Raw genomic sequence first — 22,091 nt, forward strand, 5'->3', positions numbered from 1 at the left:
GTTCAGTTTCCTTGGTAGGAAAGTTTGGTGCTTATGTTAGATTATTTGACCTCCAAATGAGTACTTTAACGCCCTATACACTTCCATAATAAAGAAATTCCACGTGCCTTGCCCCTGATTGCTGCAGCTGCTCTGTACTTGAGAACTGCTGCGGACTTCCTGTAAGCAGGCAGATAGTGTACCAGAAACTGAACTGTAGAAGCAGTTCTTCAGGGACCTCTATGTCAATTCTTTGTGGGAAAAATGATAGCACAACTTCTTCACATATTTTTCCATTTCTATTTATATATAATTGGTTAAGATTGTTATTTCACTATGATACACATATTATACATGTTATTCACACTCATGTATGTATACTCATACATGTATATAATATAATATTTGATATATAATATATATTATATTCTGATTTATATTCTGTTTACTCTCCCATACTCTCTTCTATATTACCCCATTCCTATCAACTTCCCCTCATACCTATGTTTCCTTCCCCAAACCATGACGCTTAATTATTTTGTGACTTGTTTGGATTAACCAAGGTTCTCTGTATTACCACTGTGCCAGAACTATCCACTAGAGTCTAGTGGAGTTATTAGTGGGTACAAAACAGAAGGGTTGTGCTTCCCCCTTTACTGATCTATCAGTAACGAATAGCTCACCAGTAAGAGGTAAAGCCCCTGGCCCATCCTTGTGCACACCTGGTGCATACATCCATAGTTGCTGTGAAGTCATGAGTACCATGGCTGTACCTTGCCCAGAGGATTCCACAAGTTCACAGCCCTTTCTCATAACTGTTACACTGCTGCTCTTTGAGCCTTGCTTGCTTGGTATAATGTGGCTGTCTTGTATACTCTTACACACCTATCCATCTTGATGGCTATATCTGGTTTTGGTTTGATGTTGTTTTGATTCTGTATTTTTCTGGAAGAAGGTGAATGAATATGTTCAATAATATTTTATTATAGCACCCATGAATTATTTTTATTAAGATATTTCTTTTAACAGTCTTCATAATGTTATCATTTCCTTCAGGATACCCATGTGTGTCAAGTTCATGTTTGTGAGGGAACAGAAAGTTCATTAAAACACAGAGAACATGGTCACCTGGTAGAGAAGTCTGAAAAATGCAAACCTTGCTCTAAAAGTTGGCATTTGCAACTAGCCCAAGCTGGCCAGGAAATCACCAAACACTCAACTGCAAATTCCTTCTGTGAATACTCAAAATGAGACAAACAAGTGTTCAAATTTGGACAAGGTCCATCCCAGGACAAATAACACCTGGTATCCATAGATCACTTGCCCAGACAATTGCTTATAATCGGCCACAGCCTCTATCACTTCAGCCACGAAGGAAAACGTGAAGAGTTGTCATATTTGGGGATGATTTCAATGGGTTTGAATAGCTGAGGTTTTGATTTGGATAAATTGGTCATTTTCTATTACTTCTTCAAGGAGACCTCCACCTTTAGAGAGAACCTAGAAAAAAAATATCATCTCTGTGTGTAAATGGTGAGACCAGAAATAGAATGGGAATTGTCTCATCCTGAAAGCTGTAAAACTTCCTGCACATTGTCAGCCTAAACCAAAACGGATGAAGGTAGCAGTAGGGTAGAGAGAAAATCTCTTCCTGATAGGCGACTTTCCTCCAAGTGTTTCATTTGGGACTTAGTATTGGTGCTCACCAACTGACACCTTCCTGCCCTGGCAACTTTGACCTAGTGTGAAAGAATACATAAGGGCCTAGTGCAGATTTATGTAAGGTCCCCTAACTCCAGGAAATTCATTCTGGTCTATTCATAGCACCTGTACATCTTTAAAAGGACCTTCCTTGTTTGAGGACTCTCTTTGCTAACATCAGTGTTTCTTCCATTTCTTCCTCCTGCTTACTGATTTTTGTTCCCCTAGAGGAGAACCCTGGGGCCCAAATTTAAAGTCTAGAACTCAACTTTCCCTTTTGATTTTAATTTTCCTATGTTCCTAGGGTCTAGTGGTGCCCAGTGAGTGGCACTTGCAGTTTCTCATTTGGAGCATGCACATGCATGGGTACGCATGCACATACTCATGCACACATGCACACACACAAATTAATTGCCAACTCTATCAATCCTACAAAATCCAAGACTCCTTTATGTCAAATTCTCTTAGAATCCATAACTGTATATTTGTTCTCCCTCAGAAATGCTTGCTGAGATGTATGTGGGCTCATTTTAGATAACATGCCTCATATCTCAGATGATTTATTCACTTTCAACTTCCCTGGAATTTATTGCTAAAGGTTGATGTGAATGCTTACGGTTTGGGCTCTAATATAATCTCCCGAGTGGCAATTAATAAATAAAAGATGGCTGCTGTTGTTGACAGAGGATCTAGGCTTACTCAGTTAGCTCTTTTCTTCGTGTTTTCACCAAATTTCATGCCAGATATCCCTAGGGGTTGATGCTAAAAAATATTTTCTGTAAATTCTAAAGCTTTTACCATTGTCTCAATATTCCCAAACCTCTGTGTTGTCTTTTGTTTTCCTTGTCAGAAATAATCTTACTCGATTCTTTTTTTTTTTTAATCTCACCTTCTTGCTGTGCATGGGGAGAGTGCTTTTTGCTGGATTTAACTGTAACACAGCCTTAGTGTTTATGCTTGCAAATAGCACCTGCAATTTGTCCCTGAATTTTCTTGTATTTTTCTCAGTCTCTTCTCAGTTTCCTTTATTGATTATGCACTGTCATCTATAAAATGTGTTTATTATCATTGTGTGTATTGTTCCTGTAAGTTTTGCCTCCTGCAAGTTAATGATGAAACCATGATGTAATATCTAATTCTTGCGGTGTGCTGGCTTGACTGGGTGGACTCCGGGGCTCATCTAGACTAATACTTTTTTGTTTTGGAGATGAGGAAAATGTATGTCAGCTTAAGAACCTTGACCATAATCAAGTAGTGGGCAGGCACAGAACACGTCCTGAGGTTGTAAGGTTTGTGATACAAAACAGAAAGGCTGCAGTTGGACTGCCTCTGTTCAGTGCCCCGTGGGGACATGAAGTGTGTAACTTTAGCATGTACCCTATCTTTTCTTATCTACAAATGCTAACAGGGGGACAAGAGTTAGTTTGGTAATAAACCATTTGCTTATCATACCTAGGACCTTTAATTTGATTCCCTAGCTCCAAACAATACCTTAGTACCACAAGTGAAAGGATTATAGTAAGTTAATATCAGTGAAAGGCAGGGAGGTGCTGGGCACACTCTGAGAATTCTGTACATTGGTAGCTATTATTACAGTTCTTTACATATTCCAGCAAAAGTGGAAGTCTATGCTGCTAACCAACTTATGAGGCTGTTGCATACATTAGACTTATCACTGCTGCCTGGCCTTGTCTTATAGCCCTTGTAGTATACAGTGAGAAGCTAGAGTCACATCTGTGGTAGCAGTGGAAGTAAAAATGAAAACAGGGATAGCAATATTAAAAGGTAGAGCATCTGCCAAGCCTTTGAGTGTTGGTGTGCACTGAAGTAGATAAAACACATACATGTGTTGATGTCACATATGTGGACAAGCTGCACAGTTATTTTCAGAAACATGGTGCATACTCTTGATGACAATAGTCTCTCCCTGGTAACTGGAGGGGAACAGCCAGGCCTTGGTAGACAGTGAGAGTGCTGAAACAAAAACCTTAATGGAATTTTTTTCTATCTTCTAAGTAACCATTTGCCTACTAATATTTCCATCACTTAATCTTGTTATTGATAATAAGGAGACTGGCTGGAACAGGAGTGGAGTCGAGGAATGGAGTGGAGGGGAGCAGGCCTTGGGCAAGAAAAACTGTACAAGAAGCAGATAGTCTATGGTAAAAGATAGGCCCTGAAAACTCTCTATGTTTTTCATCTCTGTGCTGTAATTGTCTATTATATTAAAGGAGGCTTTTCCTGCACTTCAAATGGAACTAGAATCGGAGCAACAGCATTAGGAAACGTTGTTTTCTTCCTTGCTTTGCTTTATTCACAGAATAAGTAAATTTAATTCACCATGCATTGTCTTTATGATAATGTAAAGAACTTAAATATGAAAATTGTAATCACTAATGGTTTGATTTCCAGGCCAATCAAATAAACAACCCTGGCAGTAATAACGGGTCGAGCGGATGAGATGACTGATCAGTACGAAGGGGAAGCACAGATTGTGTTAGGTGGATTATGAGTCTGGATGCCTTGGCCTAGGAAGAGGAGGCAGGCAGATCTCTGTGAGTTTGAGGCCAGTTCATTCTACAAAGAGTTTGTGTGTCTCTCTGACCACATATGTGTACGTGGATGTATATCCTCTCAAACATACAATCTATAGATAGTGACTAGTTTAGTGGCTTTTCAAGTTCACATGTATGTCTATCTATGTATGCATATATACACATACGTATAAGTTTCCCTGAGTAAAACAAATTTAAATACTGTCATCTAAAATCTTACCACAGCTGTAGAAAAAGAAACTGGGGTTCAGAGATGGCAGCCTACTTGCCCAAGATAACCAAAGATAATGGCAAAGCTGGAGTTCAACCACCAATGTTTACTGACTTAACACAGTCTTTTCTAAACTGCCCAGCCAGAACTATTCTCAGAATTATGAGTCTTTCCACCATAGCTCACTACTCTATCATAGAGAAGGCTGACCTTTCACCTTTTCTCTTCCAGACTCTCCAGGCAAAGATTTTGGTCCAACTTTGGGTCTGAAAAAGTCCAGTTCCTTGGAGAGCCTACAGACGGCTGTGGCTGAAGTCAGGAAGAATGACCTACCCTTCCACAGGCCCAGACCACACATGGTGCGAGGCCGAGGCTGCAACGAGAGCTTCCGAGCAGCCATCGACAAATCATACGATGGGCCAGAAGAGGCAGATGCGGGTAGGGCCATATGCCCCCTTAAGTGGGCTCTTCATCTCATTACCATCTGCATATTATAAACGAAAATGTTCACTTAACTACTGAAAAAAATGATTTAAGGATCACAATTATATTTTTGATATTAAAAGTAATTCATTTTCCTGATATGTTTTGCCCTTTGGCTTAAGGAGCATTAGATTGGAGGATGCAATGTGCAATTTATTTCACAGTGCAAATGGGGAAAAAAAGTTCTCTTTCACTTTTTTAGAAGGACCAACTGTCATTTACCCTTAGGGCAGGAGCACTAAGCATGCGTTTCTTGACATTCTTATTTGAATCATTAAAAGCAACATCAACCAGAGGACTGACTGCATTAATTGCGTAGGAGCAGTGGGTTATATTTATACGCAAAGATCTCTTTTGGAAAGAAACTCACCCTGTTTGTTCCCAGCATGTGGGCTTTCTGAAGTGATCCGAGGTTAACAAGCTAGCTTTCAGAGAGGTTACTGCTTTAGCACATTTCAAGCCTTTTGTGCTACCAGCTAGCAACCAGTGTGACCCACTCCTAGCCTCAGACCTTGCTTGAAGTACCCAGGGCTAAGAAACCCTACCTTCAAAGGGTACAAGCAGCCATGTGGTTCAGCAGAACACAGAGTACTTGTGCGCCTTCTGTAGTTTACATGTTGACGTATTTTATATATACTAGTGGTAAGTGCCCCTGACTACGGGTATTGATTTTTCTCTCTACAGATGGTCTGTCTGATAAGAGCTCTCGCTCAGGCCACACAACTCTGAATTGTGAGTCTGCCCCTCAGGGAAACCCCGAGCTAGACAATGTGGAAAATAAAGCCAAGAACATCAAAAAAACAAAAGAGAAGGAGAAGAAAAAAGGAAAGGGCAAGCTGAAAGTCAAGGAAAAAAAGCTGAAGGAGGAACGTGAGGACGCAGAGAGGAAAATGAAGAGGAAGGGCTTTGGTGCCATGCTGAGGTAAGGGCCCACTGTGAAGGTGCTTAGCTTTGTTTCTCCTAGCTAAAGCACGCCATTGTGTATGCTCAGAAAAAGGGTCAAGGTTTCTCTCATCTTCAGCTATATTCATAAAAATCAAGACATTCGTAAAAGTCAAGTCTATAACTGTATTGTTTGTGTGTGAAGAAGGCACAAAAAGCCTTTTAAGGTGTCTCCTGAACCTTGTGCTGATGACGTGCAACTGTCATAACACTGTTGTCAAAAAAGGCCAACACTTAGAAAAGCATAGGAAGTGTGTCTCAGGTCCCCAACATGGTAGCTGTCACCTACAAAGGCACTGTGATGCACTAGAGATATACCTGAGATTAGGGCTGTGTGATCCTGGCCTCCACCTATGATCTTCCATGTCTCAGCCAGAGGTTCCATGCATCTTTTCTCCATTCCTTTCAGACTGGGGCTAACACCATACCTTCCCGAGGGCCCTGCAGGGCTGGGAGACATAGGAGATAAGATGTTACATACAGTGGATTCAATGGCTAGGAGCACCGAGCACATAGTCAGAACACAGTTTGGTTCTTCTCATACAGCTATCCTCCAAAACATACTCTGTTGAAACTACCTACTTTACATTTTGGAGTCCTAGTACTGTGGCTGATTTCTGGTCATTTGGCCAGAGGCTTACACAACTACTTCAATGTAAACCAAAATGTATATCTCCTTCCTGGACATAACTGCCTTGTCTATGGAACATGTGCAGGGGAAGGGCATTGGAAAATGCTTTAACTTTTTTAGGTGATGCAAACTGACCATCGGGGTCCTTTCTAGGTGAGCACCTTTGGGTTCATATAGCTCTTTACTATACCAGTTGCTGCTGGTGGAGAATACTGTCACGGCTGACTTCCTAAGGATGCTTGCCCTTAGCCCCTGACCTCAGACAGTGCGCCTAGAGTCTCCTTACCCATACTGGCCGACTTCTTATATAGAGGCAGAGAAGGAATTAATCTAGCAGCAGCTTGGCAGCAGTGACAACAGCATCTACCCCAAGCTCTTGGATGAAGGCATAGAAGGCTGTAACTTCATAGTACCTGCAGCAGCACCTACCTGGCCTGCTACAATCACCAATCTCTTACCCGTCCAAACCACTCACGAGCAGCTTGTTTCCACTGCTCTCCCTTCCCCTCTACCTATGACATGATTGTCACACCAGCCTTGCTTCCTAAGACTCCTCCAAAGTGACTCAGGTCCTTCCTACCTAGAAGGACTTGCCAGATTCTCTCAACATGCCCCTGTGCTTTGCCATTGTGTCAGAGCAGAAGATCAGAAAATGTTTGCTCATCACAAAGCAGACAGATTTATGAAATCACTTCTTAATTCCCAGAGGATTTTCTTGGAGCTTGTGTTTAGGGGAACGGTAAGCAAGGTAGAGGTAGCCATTCCATTACTTTATTACTTTACTTCCCTATCACATCTGTCCATCTCCATCATCTTAGCGATGAAGAACAGATGACATGTGATAGATTTAACCATATTGTGTAAAACCTTTAGAATATCTATCTCTTAAAAATGCTTGGGAATACAGGATACTAGTTGTTTCAATGTCAAATCAACTGATATTTTTAAATATAAAAGAAAATTCAATGATCTCTTTCCATCTTTTTCTCCCTTCCTTCCTTTTCTTTGTTGTTGTTGTTGTTGTGTGTGTGTGTGTGTGTGTGTTTAAAATAACATTTAAGGGACATGAATAGTGTAGACGACTGAATAGTGTAGACAGCTCCGAGCCAGCCTATTGCATATCCAGTGTTCAAACAATGCTACCCTAGTATGCTCCTCAAAATCTTTTTATTTGGGGGTGGGGGTTAAAGACAAGGTTTCTCTGTATAGCCCTAACTATCCTTACTCCAAAAATCTGTCTTGCCTCAAACTCACAGAGATCCATAATAAAACACCATGACCAATATAACTTATAAAAGAAAGTATTTAAATAGACTTCATTCATGGCTAGGGTCCATGATGGTGATACAAAGGCATAGTGACAGAAAGAGCCAAGAGCTCACATATTAAAACTACAATCAGAAGGCAGAGAGAGCACTAAAAATGGCAGGATTCTTTTGAAACCTCAAAGGTCACCCCCAGGTACACACTTCTTCCAACAAGGCCACACCTCCCAATCCTTCTCAAACCATTCTACTAACTACAAACAGTATTCAAACATGTGAACCCAATTGGGCCATTGTTTTTCAATTGATGACATTAATTTAGCAGGTCTGATGCCCTGGAGATCATTTGACTATCAGGGAATAAGATTTCAAATATAAGATCAAACCTTACATTACTGATTTGTGAATAAGGCCATATCTCACCTACAGAAGAAAGACACTTGGATACCTAAGCAGAAGACGTGGGCTTTATAAATAGCAAAAAAGATGAAACCAGAAACAAGGAACACAAAGTGGACTGGCCACTATAAACAGGTTTCTTTCAGAGTTATAGAAGAAGGAACCTCCTTACCATGGTGTCTCAAGGTGACAGGATCTTTTTTGATTGGTTACGTTGAATGTTCTGATATTTTGAAAACTTGCCCTTTCTTTTTTTTTTTTTTTTTTTTTTTTTTTTTTTTTTTTTTTTTTTTTTTTTTAATATTTTTATTACATAATTTCCTCAATTACATTTCCAATACTATCCCAAAAGTCCCCCATAGCGCCCCCCACTTCCCTACCAACCCATTCCCATTCTTTTGGCCCTGGCATTCCCCTATATTGGGGCATATAAAGTGAAAACTTGCCCTTTCTAAGTTTAGTTTGATCATGTAGTACCTAGCACAAGTACCACATTCTGCTTTTAGCCTTCTTCAGGAGCTCAGCCTAAGTAGTGCCCTATTAGTACGCTACATGACCTGTAGTCTCATGACTCAGTGAGACACATCTTTTTGTTGGCCCTGAGATAAGGCAGTTGTGCTGAGTTTCCTCAGAGAGCCAAGTGTAATCTCAAGGTCTTATAAGCAGAAATGTAAGTCATGAGAAGCAAGCATGGTGTAAAACAATGCAGCATTATTGCTGTGAAAATAGAGGGGAGTGAACAGGAACCAAGGAATAATGGCGGCCTGTGTAAGCTGAGAAGGATGAGGAGGTGGCTTCCCTCTGACCAGCCCCTTAATTTTCACCCATATGTGTTATTCAAGCCCCTAAGATTGTACTAATTGCTTACAGTATCAACGGAAACCAGCACAGTCATTATCATAAGTATTATTACTGCTTTTACAATGTCATAGTAATTTATAAGGACAAGTTTCCTCTTTAGGGTATTAAAGAAAAAAACTATAAAAATGATTTAGCCACAATAATCTGTAAATATGAAAACTACCAGCAATTCACAGGGCCTGTTCCTGAGACTGTCACCGAGTTAAACCCTGACTTTACTTTCTGTTATGTGAGTAGCTCTGTGTACTTATTGCCCACAAGACAAGGCCTGCTTGCCCCTTTTCCCAATATGGTCCCTATCTCCACATAGTGGGAGCCACAGGCCCTGGATCCTCTAGAGACACACCACCCTGCCTTTTGTTCTCTTTCACTGCACTAACAAAATTAAGAACTGAGAGGTGATGTTGGATTTTTATCTTTGGTATAAAAATAGCAACTGTTTTCCATAGCCTTTTGCATCTGCGTTGGTGAGCATATTGGAGTCGCTGCTACACGCACGCTCTCAGCAACAGAGAACACAAAAGCTGTTACCATTAGCCAACAGATTTTGCTTTAATTCTCATCTGTTACTCACATGCTATTGACTTAGTTTCTTTCTTATTTAAAAAAGATTGATTGCTCTAAGGTTCTCTTAGAGTTAGATGTGACTTAAATATGCATTATTTTCCCCATTGTCTGCTCTGCTATAATGCTTTCCTGAACATAGGCTTTGCCGGTAGTGTCTGCAGTTACTCCATAGATAGTGGCACCTGGCCACAGAGGGTCAGTTAAATCCTGCCCCCTTTCCTCATCCTAAAACTGTGACGTGTTAGCAGTGGCCTTATTTTTGCTAATCAAGAGCCAAGTGTTTTTACTCTGCTGATATTAGCTGTTCCAAACATGTTGATGGTAGAGGGGAAGAACTCAGGCTATTTTTTTAATTTCACTCCTTGTTCCTAATAGAAAAGTTTTGGGAGGTCTATCCCATTCATCTTTCTATCCATTGTCTAGTTTGCATGTTGTTATGACTTACTGATTTTAAATTATCTCCTTGCATGAATCAAGTCTGGCTCTTACAAGGACCATAAGTTATATGGGAAAAACGCTCAACTCCTAACCTTCCAACTGTGTCAGTTACCTTATAAACTCTGTTTACCTGCCACTGGGAGAGACCTTTGATAGCTTTGCTGTTAACCTTTTGCTCATTTTGATACAGAAGTGCGAAAGAGACAGTGTCCAGATCCTTTCCAGGTTACCATCTCTTACTGTCACCAGCTCATCCAAGGGTTATTTCACTTGAGATGAGAGTCATCATGGAGCAAATGACAACATCCAAGCAAGGCTTCACTGGGACGTGTGCTTGAACACAGGAAGATGACATGTCGGATAGGGTTCCAGGAATGCTCTGAGCCAAACTCATACAGACAGAAAAGGCAGGTGCATGCAGGCTCACAGGAGGCTGCTGAGGAGGTCAGGGTTTCTGACTATGCTTTGTCAGCATTCTGGGTTTGGCTCCCTGGGGATCTACACATGCACATAGGCACATGGGATTCATCTGTTCCCTGCTCATGAAAAATGTCAGGTGGGTTCGCTGCCACCAGTGCAGGAAGGCATGTGTCTGTCATCTTCTGACCTGCCTTTTCAAGACTGGAAGGAAAGCTTAGAGTGGGGCCAAACCAGCAACTCTTATATCTAGTCAACAGTAGAAACTCTTTTACCAAAAGCAGCTGGCATTCAGAAAACAAACTTTGGTGTAAGATTCAGGATCCCCACTGATTTATCTCTGGTCAAAGCACATCCTTATTTTTGCTTCATGAGTTTGACTTCCTTGGGTATCCCTGTTCTTCAAGATACGTTCCTGCAGAAGGGATATCCATGGCTCCTCTAACCAAAGGGCAGAGCTCAAATCCTTCGGGAGACAAGTTCAGTGCAGCCAGTCCCAAATGGCCACAATAATGTCAACCACAGTGGAAAAGTAGAAATCACCCTCTGATTTCTTGCTTGTTTAATAATTTTGTCAGTCTTTTGTAGTCCTTAAATGAAATTCCTCATGTTTCAAACCAGTCCCTTTATATAACAGTTTCTGCTGTCTTCTCTTAAGAGTCTAAGTCACACTTCAAAACCCACGAACTGTTAACTTATTCTGGACACTGAATGAAAGGCTTGAAATAGTATAGGTTTATTTTCCTTTCGTGTGTGTGTGTGTGTGTGTGTGTCTGTGTGTCTGTGTGTCTGTCTGTGTATGTGTGTGTGCATCTCTGTATATGACTGTCTATTTGTATCTGTGTACACACACATGTAGGGTATGTGTATATGTCTTGTTGAGCTTCCTGGTGTATGCATATACATTATGTATGGGGGTTCACATATAGGAGCCAGATGTTGGTGCCCAATGTATTCTTCTTGGTCTCCATCTTATTTTTTCTTGGAACAGTGTCTGCCATTGAGCACGGAGCTTACCGTCTCAGCTTCACTGAATGCCCCACGTCTCAGGGATCCCCATCTCTTACACTTTAGCACTATGACTCTAGGGGTGTGCTCCATTTTTTCTTTTCATGTGGGTGCTGGGAATCTGGACTGAGTTCCTTATGCTTATATAGCCAACATCATACTAACTAGGCCCATCTCCCCAGCCAATTACATTCATTCTTCTCTACCTTTTCTAGGCTTTTGTCCTAAAGGAATTGTGTCTAGTTAGTTCCTTCCCAGTAGATTATCAAAGTATATATCATGCTGTTAGGAAGGTTTTTAATTTGGTCTGCTTTTAAATTTTGTTTGCCTATATTCAAGTTATTAATAACATTTATTGATTATTTTGTCTTTGCCAAATACATTACTAATCATTCTTTTGTTCACTCAACAATATTTATTAAAGTCCTAACTTTACGTCAGGTGTTGTCCTGGGAAATGGATAGCAAGCAGCGAAATCCCAGCTACTATGGCACTTTCCCATCATAATAGAGAATGAAAAAGTCAAAGATAAATATGAGTTTCTCCTGCTGTGTTTAGTACAAAACAAGGGAAATGTCACATCAACATACAAGCTTTAACTGTGAAGTACCCAGGGAGCAAAGGGACAGTCTCTAAGACAGCTCTGGTCCCCTGGCAAAGAGCAGCACCTTCTGGACTCACATGATTCTAAAGAGGGACCAGGCCCTGGCTCCTACGGGGTTGACATCCCATACAATGAGAATGGTGAGAGAATAGGGAATACATACCTGATCCAAAGAAGTCAAGATGATTGCAGACTACAGTAGGTGCTATGGGGAAACTGCAGAGGGGCTAGAATCCTCCCATACTGCAGCTGTCTGCGGCCTAACAGACCATGTCCCCCCAAGCTTCATGGGATCTTCAGCAGATAGATTATCTGAACAGTGCACGCTGACACAGAAGCCAGCTCTCTTTTCTTTCGTTTTCCTTTTTCCCCCTGTAGCATAGAAATCTAAGGGTTTTCTGTAAACAAATTTCACAATGATAACAAAGAGCAGTGTATAGAATTCAAAAAATGTCTGCAAAGCCCTGTTGCAGCTGAGTTGGACATTCAGAGAGGAGTGTCTACAGCAGACGTGGAGACACTGATTTCACGTGCAGTGCACCAGCCCTGCTCTCCCTGACCCAGCAGTTGGATGCTCTGTGTCATTTCCTCTTTACTCAGCTTCAGATATTGCTGATGGTTCTTTTTCTAAGAATCCTACATTATAAACCATAAAGATATTTTAAAAACCCTTAGAAGCCTCAACTTTTCATTTCTAAGTTTTGCCTACACTACAGGACACACTTTGTTCATTCCACTGTGAAATGTACTATGTGGTTTATTTATAGGAGTGTGCTATAAAGGGGAGCTGTGATGTGCATGTCTTAGGACTGCTAGACACACTGCCCCCATGCTATTTCTACACAAGCAATTACACAGTTGCTACTATCACCAGGCTCATGCTGAACCTAATTGCAGGCTCCCTGGCCTTCAACGATCCCTCATACCCTCTCCGTGCTGTTGTGTCGTTTCAGCGGAGTGGTTTATATAAATAAGCAAGCTGTCTGTGAATGCCTGACTTGATAGATACTAATGCTTGTTGTGTATTTTAAGTCCACCAAATTATCATATGTTTTATTATATACAACATGTTCTGATAGATAAGACCATTGTGAAGTAGCAGTACACACTAACACATGGATAACTTCACATACTTATCTTTTCTGTGTTTCTGAAGACACTACTCTGAGTTGCTAGTCTCACCTTGAAGTTGTGTGTCCTTGAGCAACCAACTCTCACACTGCCTTACTTCTGATAACAACCCTTTCTCCCTGTTCCTGTGAATTACAGTCTTTTATACGTCACTTGTAAGTGAGAGCTCCATGGTGCTTCTCCTTCTGTGCCTGGTGTATTTCATGTAAGAAGGCTTCACAGGTTAATTCATGTTATCTCTGACAATGCACAAAACAAACACAGTTCTCACCTCAAAAGGAAAGAGTTTATTCTAGAGCCAAATCCGATTTACCCAAATCTGGAGAACACAGAGCTAGGTTATTTCAGGTTCCATGTACCCATGTGGAAACCATGTTATGAAAGTCATAATCAAAACAACTTTAAAATAAATTGGTGGGTACATAAAAGAGGCACTTACAGCAAGATGGGGAATCTTCTATGGGCCTAAGAAGCTGTGTTAGATTTGAATTGATAGAATCCGGTGATCTGGTGGGTTAAAAATTCCAAAAGGTTTTATCTCTTAGTCACAAAATGTTTGTTCTAACACAGATGTGGGCAAGGAATGGCTACATGAGGGCCTAAAGATAGCCTGAGCTAAGGTCTAATTAGACACCAGACCTGCAACATTCCAACCTGTCCACACCACTGCAATTTAAATCCTTCTTTCCAAGAATGGTAAATAGGTGTGTGTGTGTGTGTGTGTGTGTGTGTGTGTGAGAGAGAGAGAGACAGAGAGACAGAGAGACAGAGAAACAGAGACAGAGACAGACAGAGAGAAACTGAGACAGAGAGACACAGAGAGAGAGACAGAAAGCGCAAGTATATTACATTTCCTTTGTCTACTTATCGTTTGGCCAATGTGTAGTTAATTTCTGTTCCTTTGCTGTTATGAAGAGTGTTGCATCAATCATGGAAGTGTAGATTTGTTTTTCATGTACTCCTTTCATTGCTTTTAAATATATTTCCAGAAGTGGGATATCTACCTGGGTATCATATGGTACTTATAGTTTCTATGTTGTGATAAGTTTCCATAATATCTTCCACAATATATGAATAATTCATATTTCCACCAATAGTGTGCAAGGCCTCACTTTTCTCCACATTCTTGCAAGTAATGGTTTCTGTCATTTATGTATTGTTTCAGTTGAGAGGAGGGCTCATTATACACAAGAGCCTACTGCCTTAGTTTCTCAAGAGTTAGGACTGTGAGTACGTACCACCATTGCTTGCTACTGTTCTTTTCAGATAACTACACCTGAGATGACATCTTCTTGGGGTTTGGATTTGCATTTCCCACGTTGTCTCTCCACCTGTTGCCCACTCATGGGTCTGCCTTTATGAAATTAATAGGCTTCTCTCCCGACTCCTCCCTTTGGATTTATTCCAGACAAACCCTTTGTCTCAAGCTAGATGTACTCAGAGCCCACAAACTTTCCCTTCCACTGTTTCATTTCCCCTGAATTGCTGTTTTGTAATTCAAATGGGCATGGTGCTTCTTCTCTCTCACCTGAACAGTTTGCATAATAAAGTATAGGAAGAAATGCCATCGCTCAAATCATTCGCTCATTTATATTTCATATGCTCTGGGTCACTCCTTTCCAAGTGCAACTGTGAACTGTTTTCAAGCTTTACTTAACCACTGGGTAGAAGATGAAACTTTCCATTGCTGAATACAAATCAAGAGTAGACTCACCCAAAGGCTTGTTTTGTTTTCTTACCTTCCTTTTTAAGTCCAGTCTCAATGCAGAGTGTGCAGATGGGTTCAGGCTTGGATATTTCTTAGTAGATGGCTGCTCTGATGTTGTCCATCAAGATACATTTTGACTTGATTTTTAAATCGGGTTAGAGAGAGCACCGAATACTCAAGTCACCAGGGACATGGCATGTGTGCTATATTTGTCCTCTCGGCTTGATCCCATAATGGCTGTTACAGGTCTCATGTACAATAAATGTAATGTGGCCACAGCCTGTCATTACCTCTTCCCAGATAGTGGCTGTAAACATCTGGGTAGCCCGTCAGCTTTATGAGCATGAAGGGCAGCTCTGCTAATGCAGCCAGTCCAATGAAATTTTAACAGGCATCTCCCCAAAGGCAAAAGGGCAAGCCATAGGCTAGAGTTTAGATGCTTTTTATCATGAGGTTCAAGCCATTTGAAACATGAAATCTCAAATGAAAAATAAAGGCCAAAGTTCTTAATTTAGCTTCAAGTTAGATACATTGAGAGCACTTTACTGATCAGGATAAAGTAGCTGCATGTATTGCGCCTGTGAGAAGTATGACTATAGGAAAAAACAATGTATTCTGAAAAGCTACTTACAATAAATACAGCTATCCATTGTTCTCCATGACTGTCCCTGATTGCCAGGGAAAGAAACAGATGTTAGCCCCCATCAGCATAGAAGAGAGGTCAGGTTTGGTTCCTTTGTAAAGGGATTTTCTCTCCTAAATTCATCTTTAACTATTGACTCTTGAAGTCTGGAGAGATGCCTCAGGTCTGTATTGCTCATGCAGAGGACTCAAATTTATTGCTAGTACCTAAATCCAGTAGTTCACAACCATCCTAACTCTAAACTTCTGGAATTCTCACACTGTCCTCTGGACTACACACACACCCACACACACACACACACACACACACACACACACACACACACACGTCTAAAGATAAATCTTTAAAAAGTATTTACTTTATTTACCACAAAATGAATCATAAAAATTTTGTTGCTTCATTTTATTAACTTGCCATTTTTTTTTCAAATTAAGTCTAACCTTAATTTCTTTAATATTTTTAAATTCAGGCAGGGGGACACCATAGCCATCACTTCTTTTCTTTTCATCATTACTACCGCAGGTCTTGGCTGGAAATGCACTCTTTATGAGCAGTGTGGCGCTTGGAATGGAATTGGAAACTAGAGGCAGTCACAGACAGATCTTGGCGTCCATGAAACCCAGGGGTGTGATCGTTGATAACAGTTATTCATTTGCATGGAATACATCTGAAGTTTTGTTAGTCTGCACCTGAACACAAGAAGAGAAAATGAGCACCACGTTGTGGGTGGATTGTGGGCATAAGGATTTAAAGAAGTTTATGAGTTATAGAAAGGACAGCACTATCTACAAGGATACTCACTAAAATGCTACATAGAGCCAAGGTTTATTGCTTAACTAAAAGATGAACCTGAGATCGAAGGGCTACTCATCAGCTGGGCGGAGCACAAAGACAAATGAGATGCTGGGGTACCCAGCGGGCAGGCTTGTTTGCTCTATGGCTTTATTCATTTTTTTCAGCTCTCAAGCATGTCTGCAAATGTTTGTTTATCCCTCTGTTTTCTGAGGATGTGTTCATGGAAGGATGAGGGCCCTGTATAGAGTTAATTAATATGAAAATGGATGGCTACCTTCTATTCAAAGTCTGATCGCTGCTCCTTGCTGTCCCTTCCTACTCTGTGTAATCTTGATTATTCTGCAGCTCCTGTTCTCTGCTGCCCAAAGCAGTAGGGTGATTTGATTTTCTCATACTTATCACAGTAAAGAGTGATCACATAGGGTGTCAACCAAAAGGCTTATTTGTTTAATTAGGGTTCCTTCTGCTCTTAATACGCCTGCCCAACTCCCATTACGTTAATGCAAATTACACAACAGCACTGGAGGAGAATACACTACTTTATCTCATTCTGGGATAATGAGGTTTAGATTTGTTAACAGATCAGGACAAAAGTCCAGTGGTTTCACTTTTGAAGCAATTGATATGCTAAAAGGAACTTGCACAGGCACTCAAATGGAAGGTACACAATCATAAATAAATGTCATTAGCATTTAAGATGAAATATAATCATTAAAGATGCTAGATTAATAAAATGCAGACAATTTTCTGATGGACTTATTTGCATACTCATATTAAGTAACTAATAAAGCATGCTAACAACAGTTTTATCTGTATATACAAACACTTGTAAGTTCCTAGTGGGGATGTATTTGCCTAATAGGCCTTGCCCTGTGTCCAGCACAATGTCATGTCCTTGTGGGATGTTTACTTAATTGATTAGGGAATGACATGTTGAGGTTTAATAGTTTGACTAGGATAGGATGGAATCAGATCTCTGATTAGCACCTTTTATCTGAAAACTTCGATATAATTTACTAATGTCCATCTTCCACATGCATGGGCAATGACAGTGGCCAATAGTTTTCCTTGCAGATAATTGCAGGATGAGGCAGGACACATGCCATTTATTTACTCTTGCCATCTATTGGATTTCCAATTGGATTAGATGTCTTCAGGTGATATCAAAATAATTTTATAACATGAACTAGTTCATAATTAAGGGAAAAGGTTCAAATTGGGAGCACAGTAACTGACTGTTTTGCTCATAAAACAAGAAAAAAGACTTCCCAGTGCAATTAAAAACAGATAGGAGATGCATTACTTAAATTGGAAAATAGATAGGAGGTGTATAAACTCTTTTGGACTATAATAGCCACCAGGCTTTGGACACAATCCGATTTGTTTCTCAAACTATTGGCTACTTTCAACCTCAACTTCAACAAGGTTAAAGTCTAATTGGTAGTCTACCCATGGAAGTCACCAGCTTATGCTGACTTTCCTAATTATGTTTGATGCAACACCTGGGATCCTATGACATCTAGGATGTATCCTCCCTGCCTCTCCTCACCCTCCCATCAGTAAATTCTACTGATGTGTGAAAAGTACTGCCTTGCACTCCTGGGTGTTCTATTCCATTGCCCCTCTGTACATTGTGCCACTGTAATTTGATTGATTATTCGGAATACGTTGTTTTAGTAGCTACCTGGCTAATTGGCCTGCATTCCCCCTTTCTTCATTTCAGTTCATCCTAACACAACTACCATCATCAGATAGTTAATAAACACCTCTATATTAAAATGTAATATAACATGGTAGCAAAGAGAAGATCTTGGGAAATTTCACTTGGATACAAATCTCAGGTCTGCTTGTTTCTAACCATAGGTCCTTGTTAAGGATTCTATCTGAATCTGAAATGTGTTATTTGATCCCTAGCCTATAGTGATGTTTGGAAGGCTGTGGAGCCTTTACAAGGTAGGACTTCACGGGTGGAGCTATGTCTCCAGGGCAGACCTTTTCGTGTGATGCTTCCTGCTAGTCCAGGCCCACTGTGATGGAGGGGCACACATGCTCGCACGGTCCATGCTACAGTGGACTAAAATATTTCCGAAAGCATAAGACAAAGTAAATCTTTCCTCTTTCAAATTGCTTTACTTACATACTTTTTCATAACACAAAGAATAACTTCAACATTGACTTAACTGCTGTGTCATTAGCCTCTCCTGTGAAGTCATAGTGATGTTTACCTGACAGAGTTGTGGAGTAAATGAGATGCTACATGAAAAGGAACTGACACTAGCAAGTTCTTAAAATAAAATCTATTAGTAATATTTTGTCGTGGATATTGCTGTCTTAAAGTCTGCAGCATTGCAGAATTGCCTACCAAGCCTGCTCAAATGTTGCATTCCTAATTTCATCATCAGAAATTTGAATTTATTATATTTCATACAGTACTCTGGGACCTCTGGTGTGTCACAGTGGGAACCCAAGGTCTTCGTTTGAAAATGAAGGATTCATATAAGGCCCACTCTTTAACTGACAACCGGTGCCCTCTATTTTCTTGACCGAATTTGTGTATCGTCTACTTTTACTTTCTACAATCTCTCCACTCTGACCAGATTACTTCGAGCTTGGAGCCTCGGATGGCATCTTTCTTTAAGAGGCTCATACTCTGCTTTCCCTGATTCTGCCAGGCTTCGACAGCCTTCCTCTGCCCCCCTTTATCAAACTCTTGCATTTCCCTCCCATGGAGAATCATCCTCAGCATCAGCATCAGCATCAAAGTTTGCTCCTTCAGTTCTTTGCGTGGCTTGGGTTTGGGGTGTTTGTTTGTTTGTTTGTTTGTTTTAATTTCAGCTTCCTATGTCTGCCTCAGATTCACAACAGGAATGGATTCCTTTAAGCAAAGAACCCGTTCTCCCCAACACACACACACAAACAAATGATGCTTTTCTTTTCATTCTGTTGTCCTGTAATAAGCTTTTGCTGGTTGACTCGGCAGCTTGTGTATCGTGCTAATTGGAGTAGACTTATTTGGATATTGCTGCGTTGTTCCCTTTAGTCATCCTGGATAATAATATAGGAAATAATGAAAACAGGGATTCTTAGATGACCAAGTGAATAAACTGTCCTGGGAATCATCTTTATTTCTTTAAATTTCTCTTGGAAGAAAAGGTTGAAGGATGAGTTAACTAGCAAGAGTAACCAGCTGTTCCCCATTTCCACTGAGGACAGTGGTAGGAAGAAAATGAGTCAAAATTGCTTTGTGTAAAAATGAGGTTAGATATGACAAAGAAAATGATTGTTACTCACTGGGTGAGGTTTCTGAACAGGTAATAGGTCTGGTATCCCCCAAGTCTGCAAGGGGATAAGGAAAGATATCCATCTAAAATGTGAGAAAATATCCATCAGTTCATTACTAGAATATCTATTAAGTACTACCCTAGGGAAACCCAGAAAAAAAATATACAACAATATTGCTACACTTAAACTTGCAATCTAATTAAGATGACCTATAAATAGGAAATTATTAGCAATGAAATAGGATTTAGAATTCACAGCTAAAGTATGAGGTTAGAGCCATAGTTTTGTTCCATATTCCAAAGAATACCCTGTTTCTGCACGATTCCAGGTCAGTTTAACAAATGCATTTCAGCATCGCCTCTCAAAGTCGCTACCAAGTAGAGTGGATTGATCTCCAAGATCTTCTGAAATAGTCTTGTCATTGTTATTGAGAGAGATTTGCTAAGTACACAGCAAGCACATTGTGGTGTGTTCAAAACCTCCAGTTCATTGCTGTCCTGTCCAGTTCTTTCATGAATTCAGAAAATACTGGGTTGCCTGATAAATATCATTCTAGGATCTTGGTTGGCAAGAACTGAAGTGGATAAGTCAAGTGCGTTACTGTCTCTTCAAAGCCCAGGGTTTGCAGTCTTTCTTCAAAGTGTGCAGGGCATGAAGAGTCTGTTGTTGAAAAGCTATATTATCTACTGAGCCCCTTTCACAATCCCTGAATCTATGAACTTATTAGACTACTTGTGGCATACCTGGTGAACACACTAAGTAGGTGAACATCTAGATGTCTAACCTCAGACATTTCCACTGCCAGAGTCATGCCTACGGTTATCCACTTGCATCAACTGTATCAAATACCCTATGACCATCTATGGCTTGGCCATTAGCCAGAAGTGATTACCAGTGTGATAGATCTGTGGGCCAAAAGAGAGAAGGGTTAGTTGTAAAAAAAAAGAAGCTAACTTTATAGGATGAAATGAGCAGGAACTGAGCAAAGTCACTGCCTGCATCTATTAACATTTAAATTGCCAAAATTGGGGATATTGATTCTCAGTGTATCCTTTGGTCTAAATAATGATGAACAACTTACCTCAGTTTTTAGGATTAAAGATTCCTCATCTAGGAAGCTTTTCATTTTAAGCAAAGTCAGGAAGTAGATCCCTTTAATCTTCAAATTCTCTCTCTCACTTCTGTTTTCTACTTTGGGCTAATATACTACCTTAATGCCATACAAATCCCTTGAAAAATAAAAGCATAAAACCCGAACCTCATTTTAAATATTATGTGTATAATTTTAAATTCTGAATGGCAAATAAAAATATAAATCTAGAAAAGTAAATGATACAAAAGCAAACTTGAAAGGCCTCAGTCTCTTCTGTTACCATTCTTTCCTATTTTTGACCCTGACCATTATCTATCTCCTAAGACTTTCCTTACACCCAAAACATCCACAGAGCTCTGGAAATCAGAGTAGAAATGTCTCCGTAGAGACTGACTCAGCCAGCACTCCCTGACCCACGGAAGAATCCTCACAGACATCATACGTTCAGAACTCGGGAAAAAGAGAGCTGAAGGGTCTGTTGGCCAGATAATGGTTGCAACTTTGATTGCAGACAGAATCACCAGTGAACAGTAAAAACCCTAATTCTAGAGCTTTTAGTGCTAGTTCCTCCCATTGATAGGTTTCTGCTCCCCCATGGACTATAATTTTCCACTTTAAATTTGAACTCTAGTCAATGGATAGTAAAAAAAAAAAAATCAATATCATAGATTTGTCCTGCTTTCCTTGTGCCTCCTGGAATTTTCAGAGTGTGGGAAGAGATGGTTTTTATGATTAAAATAGACTGTAAAGTGGAAAGGTGGTTTTGACCAGTGTTCTGGAACTTTGACCCACACTGTCCGTCTACTCCAGACCATCAATGTCATCTCACTGTCCCCATCTCTGCATGTCTTCATTTTCTTCACTCTTTAGAAGCCTTAAATATGCAGTAGTATTATTGATCTTCCACTCCTGGACAAGATTTTACCAAGCTAATTACTTGTTACCAAAACATTTTTCCTACTATATTCTGCTTTCTCCTTGGTTTTGATTTGTTTTTAATTATAGTTTATTTCTTTATAGCTTAACATTGGCAGGAGGCAGGGAAGTAGGAGGAAAAGCCCACAAAAATCCACAAATCCAAATAATAATAATAATAATAGTAAAATAATCAGTAGTAGCAGTAGTAGTGGTAGTAGTAGTAGTAGTATTTATAAGACGCTTCTTAGATTGTGAAAAATATATAAAGGTACCAAAGACTTATTGTAAGCAATTCCAACATGGAAACACAGTAAGCCGTCCTCACTTTAGAGGCTGATCATGCCACCTGCCCTTGGAGGTGCTGCTTGGGTTCAGTGCTGGCTTCTTCCTAGTAACAAGCTTCATGCAAAGGCATTGGCTGGGCTTAGTCACCTCAGACTTTTGTTGGAACACAGTTTAG

General features: G+C 40.2%; 1 protein-coding gene across 1 annotated transcript in view; it reads left to right on the forward strand.

The window, feature by feature from the left end:
* Positions 1–22,091, forward strand: part of Pard3b (par-3 family cell polarity regulator beta) — a 965,568-nt gene that overhangs the window by 673,232 nt on the left and 270,245 nt on the right. Inside the window, exons 17-18 of the mRNA XM_021162850.2 lie at positions 4,678–4,884; positions 5,614–5,851. Of these exons, the coding sequence (XP_021018509.1) occupies positions 4,678–4,884; positions 5,614–5,851 (445 nt within the window). The remainder of the gene's footprint in view (positions 1–4,677; positions 4,885–5,613; positions 5,852–22,091) is intronic.

Source organism: Mus caroli, chromosome 1 (genome assembly GCF_900094665.2).
Source record: "Mus caroli chromosome 1, CAROLI_EIJ_v1.1, whole genome shotgun sequence".
NCBI classification, from domain to species: Eukaryota; Metazoa; Chordata; class Mammalia; order Rodentia; family Muridae; genus Mus; species Mus caroli.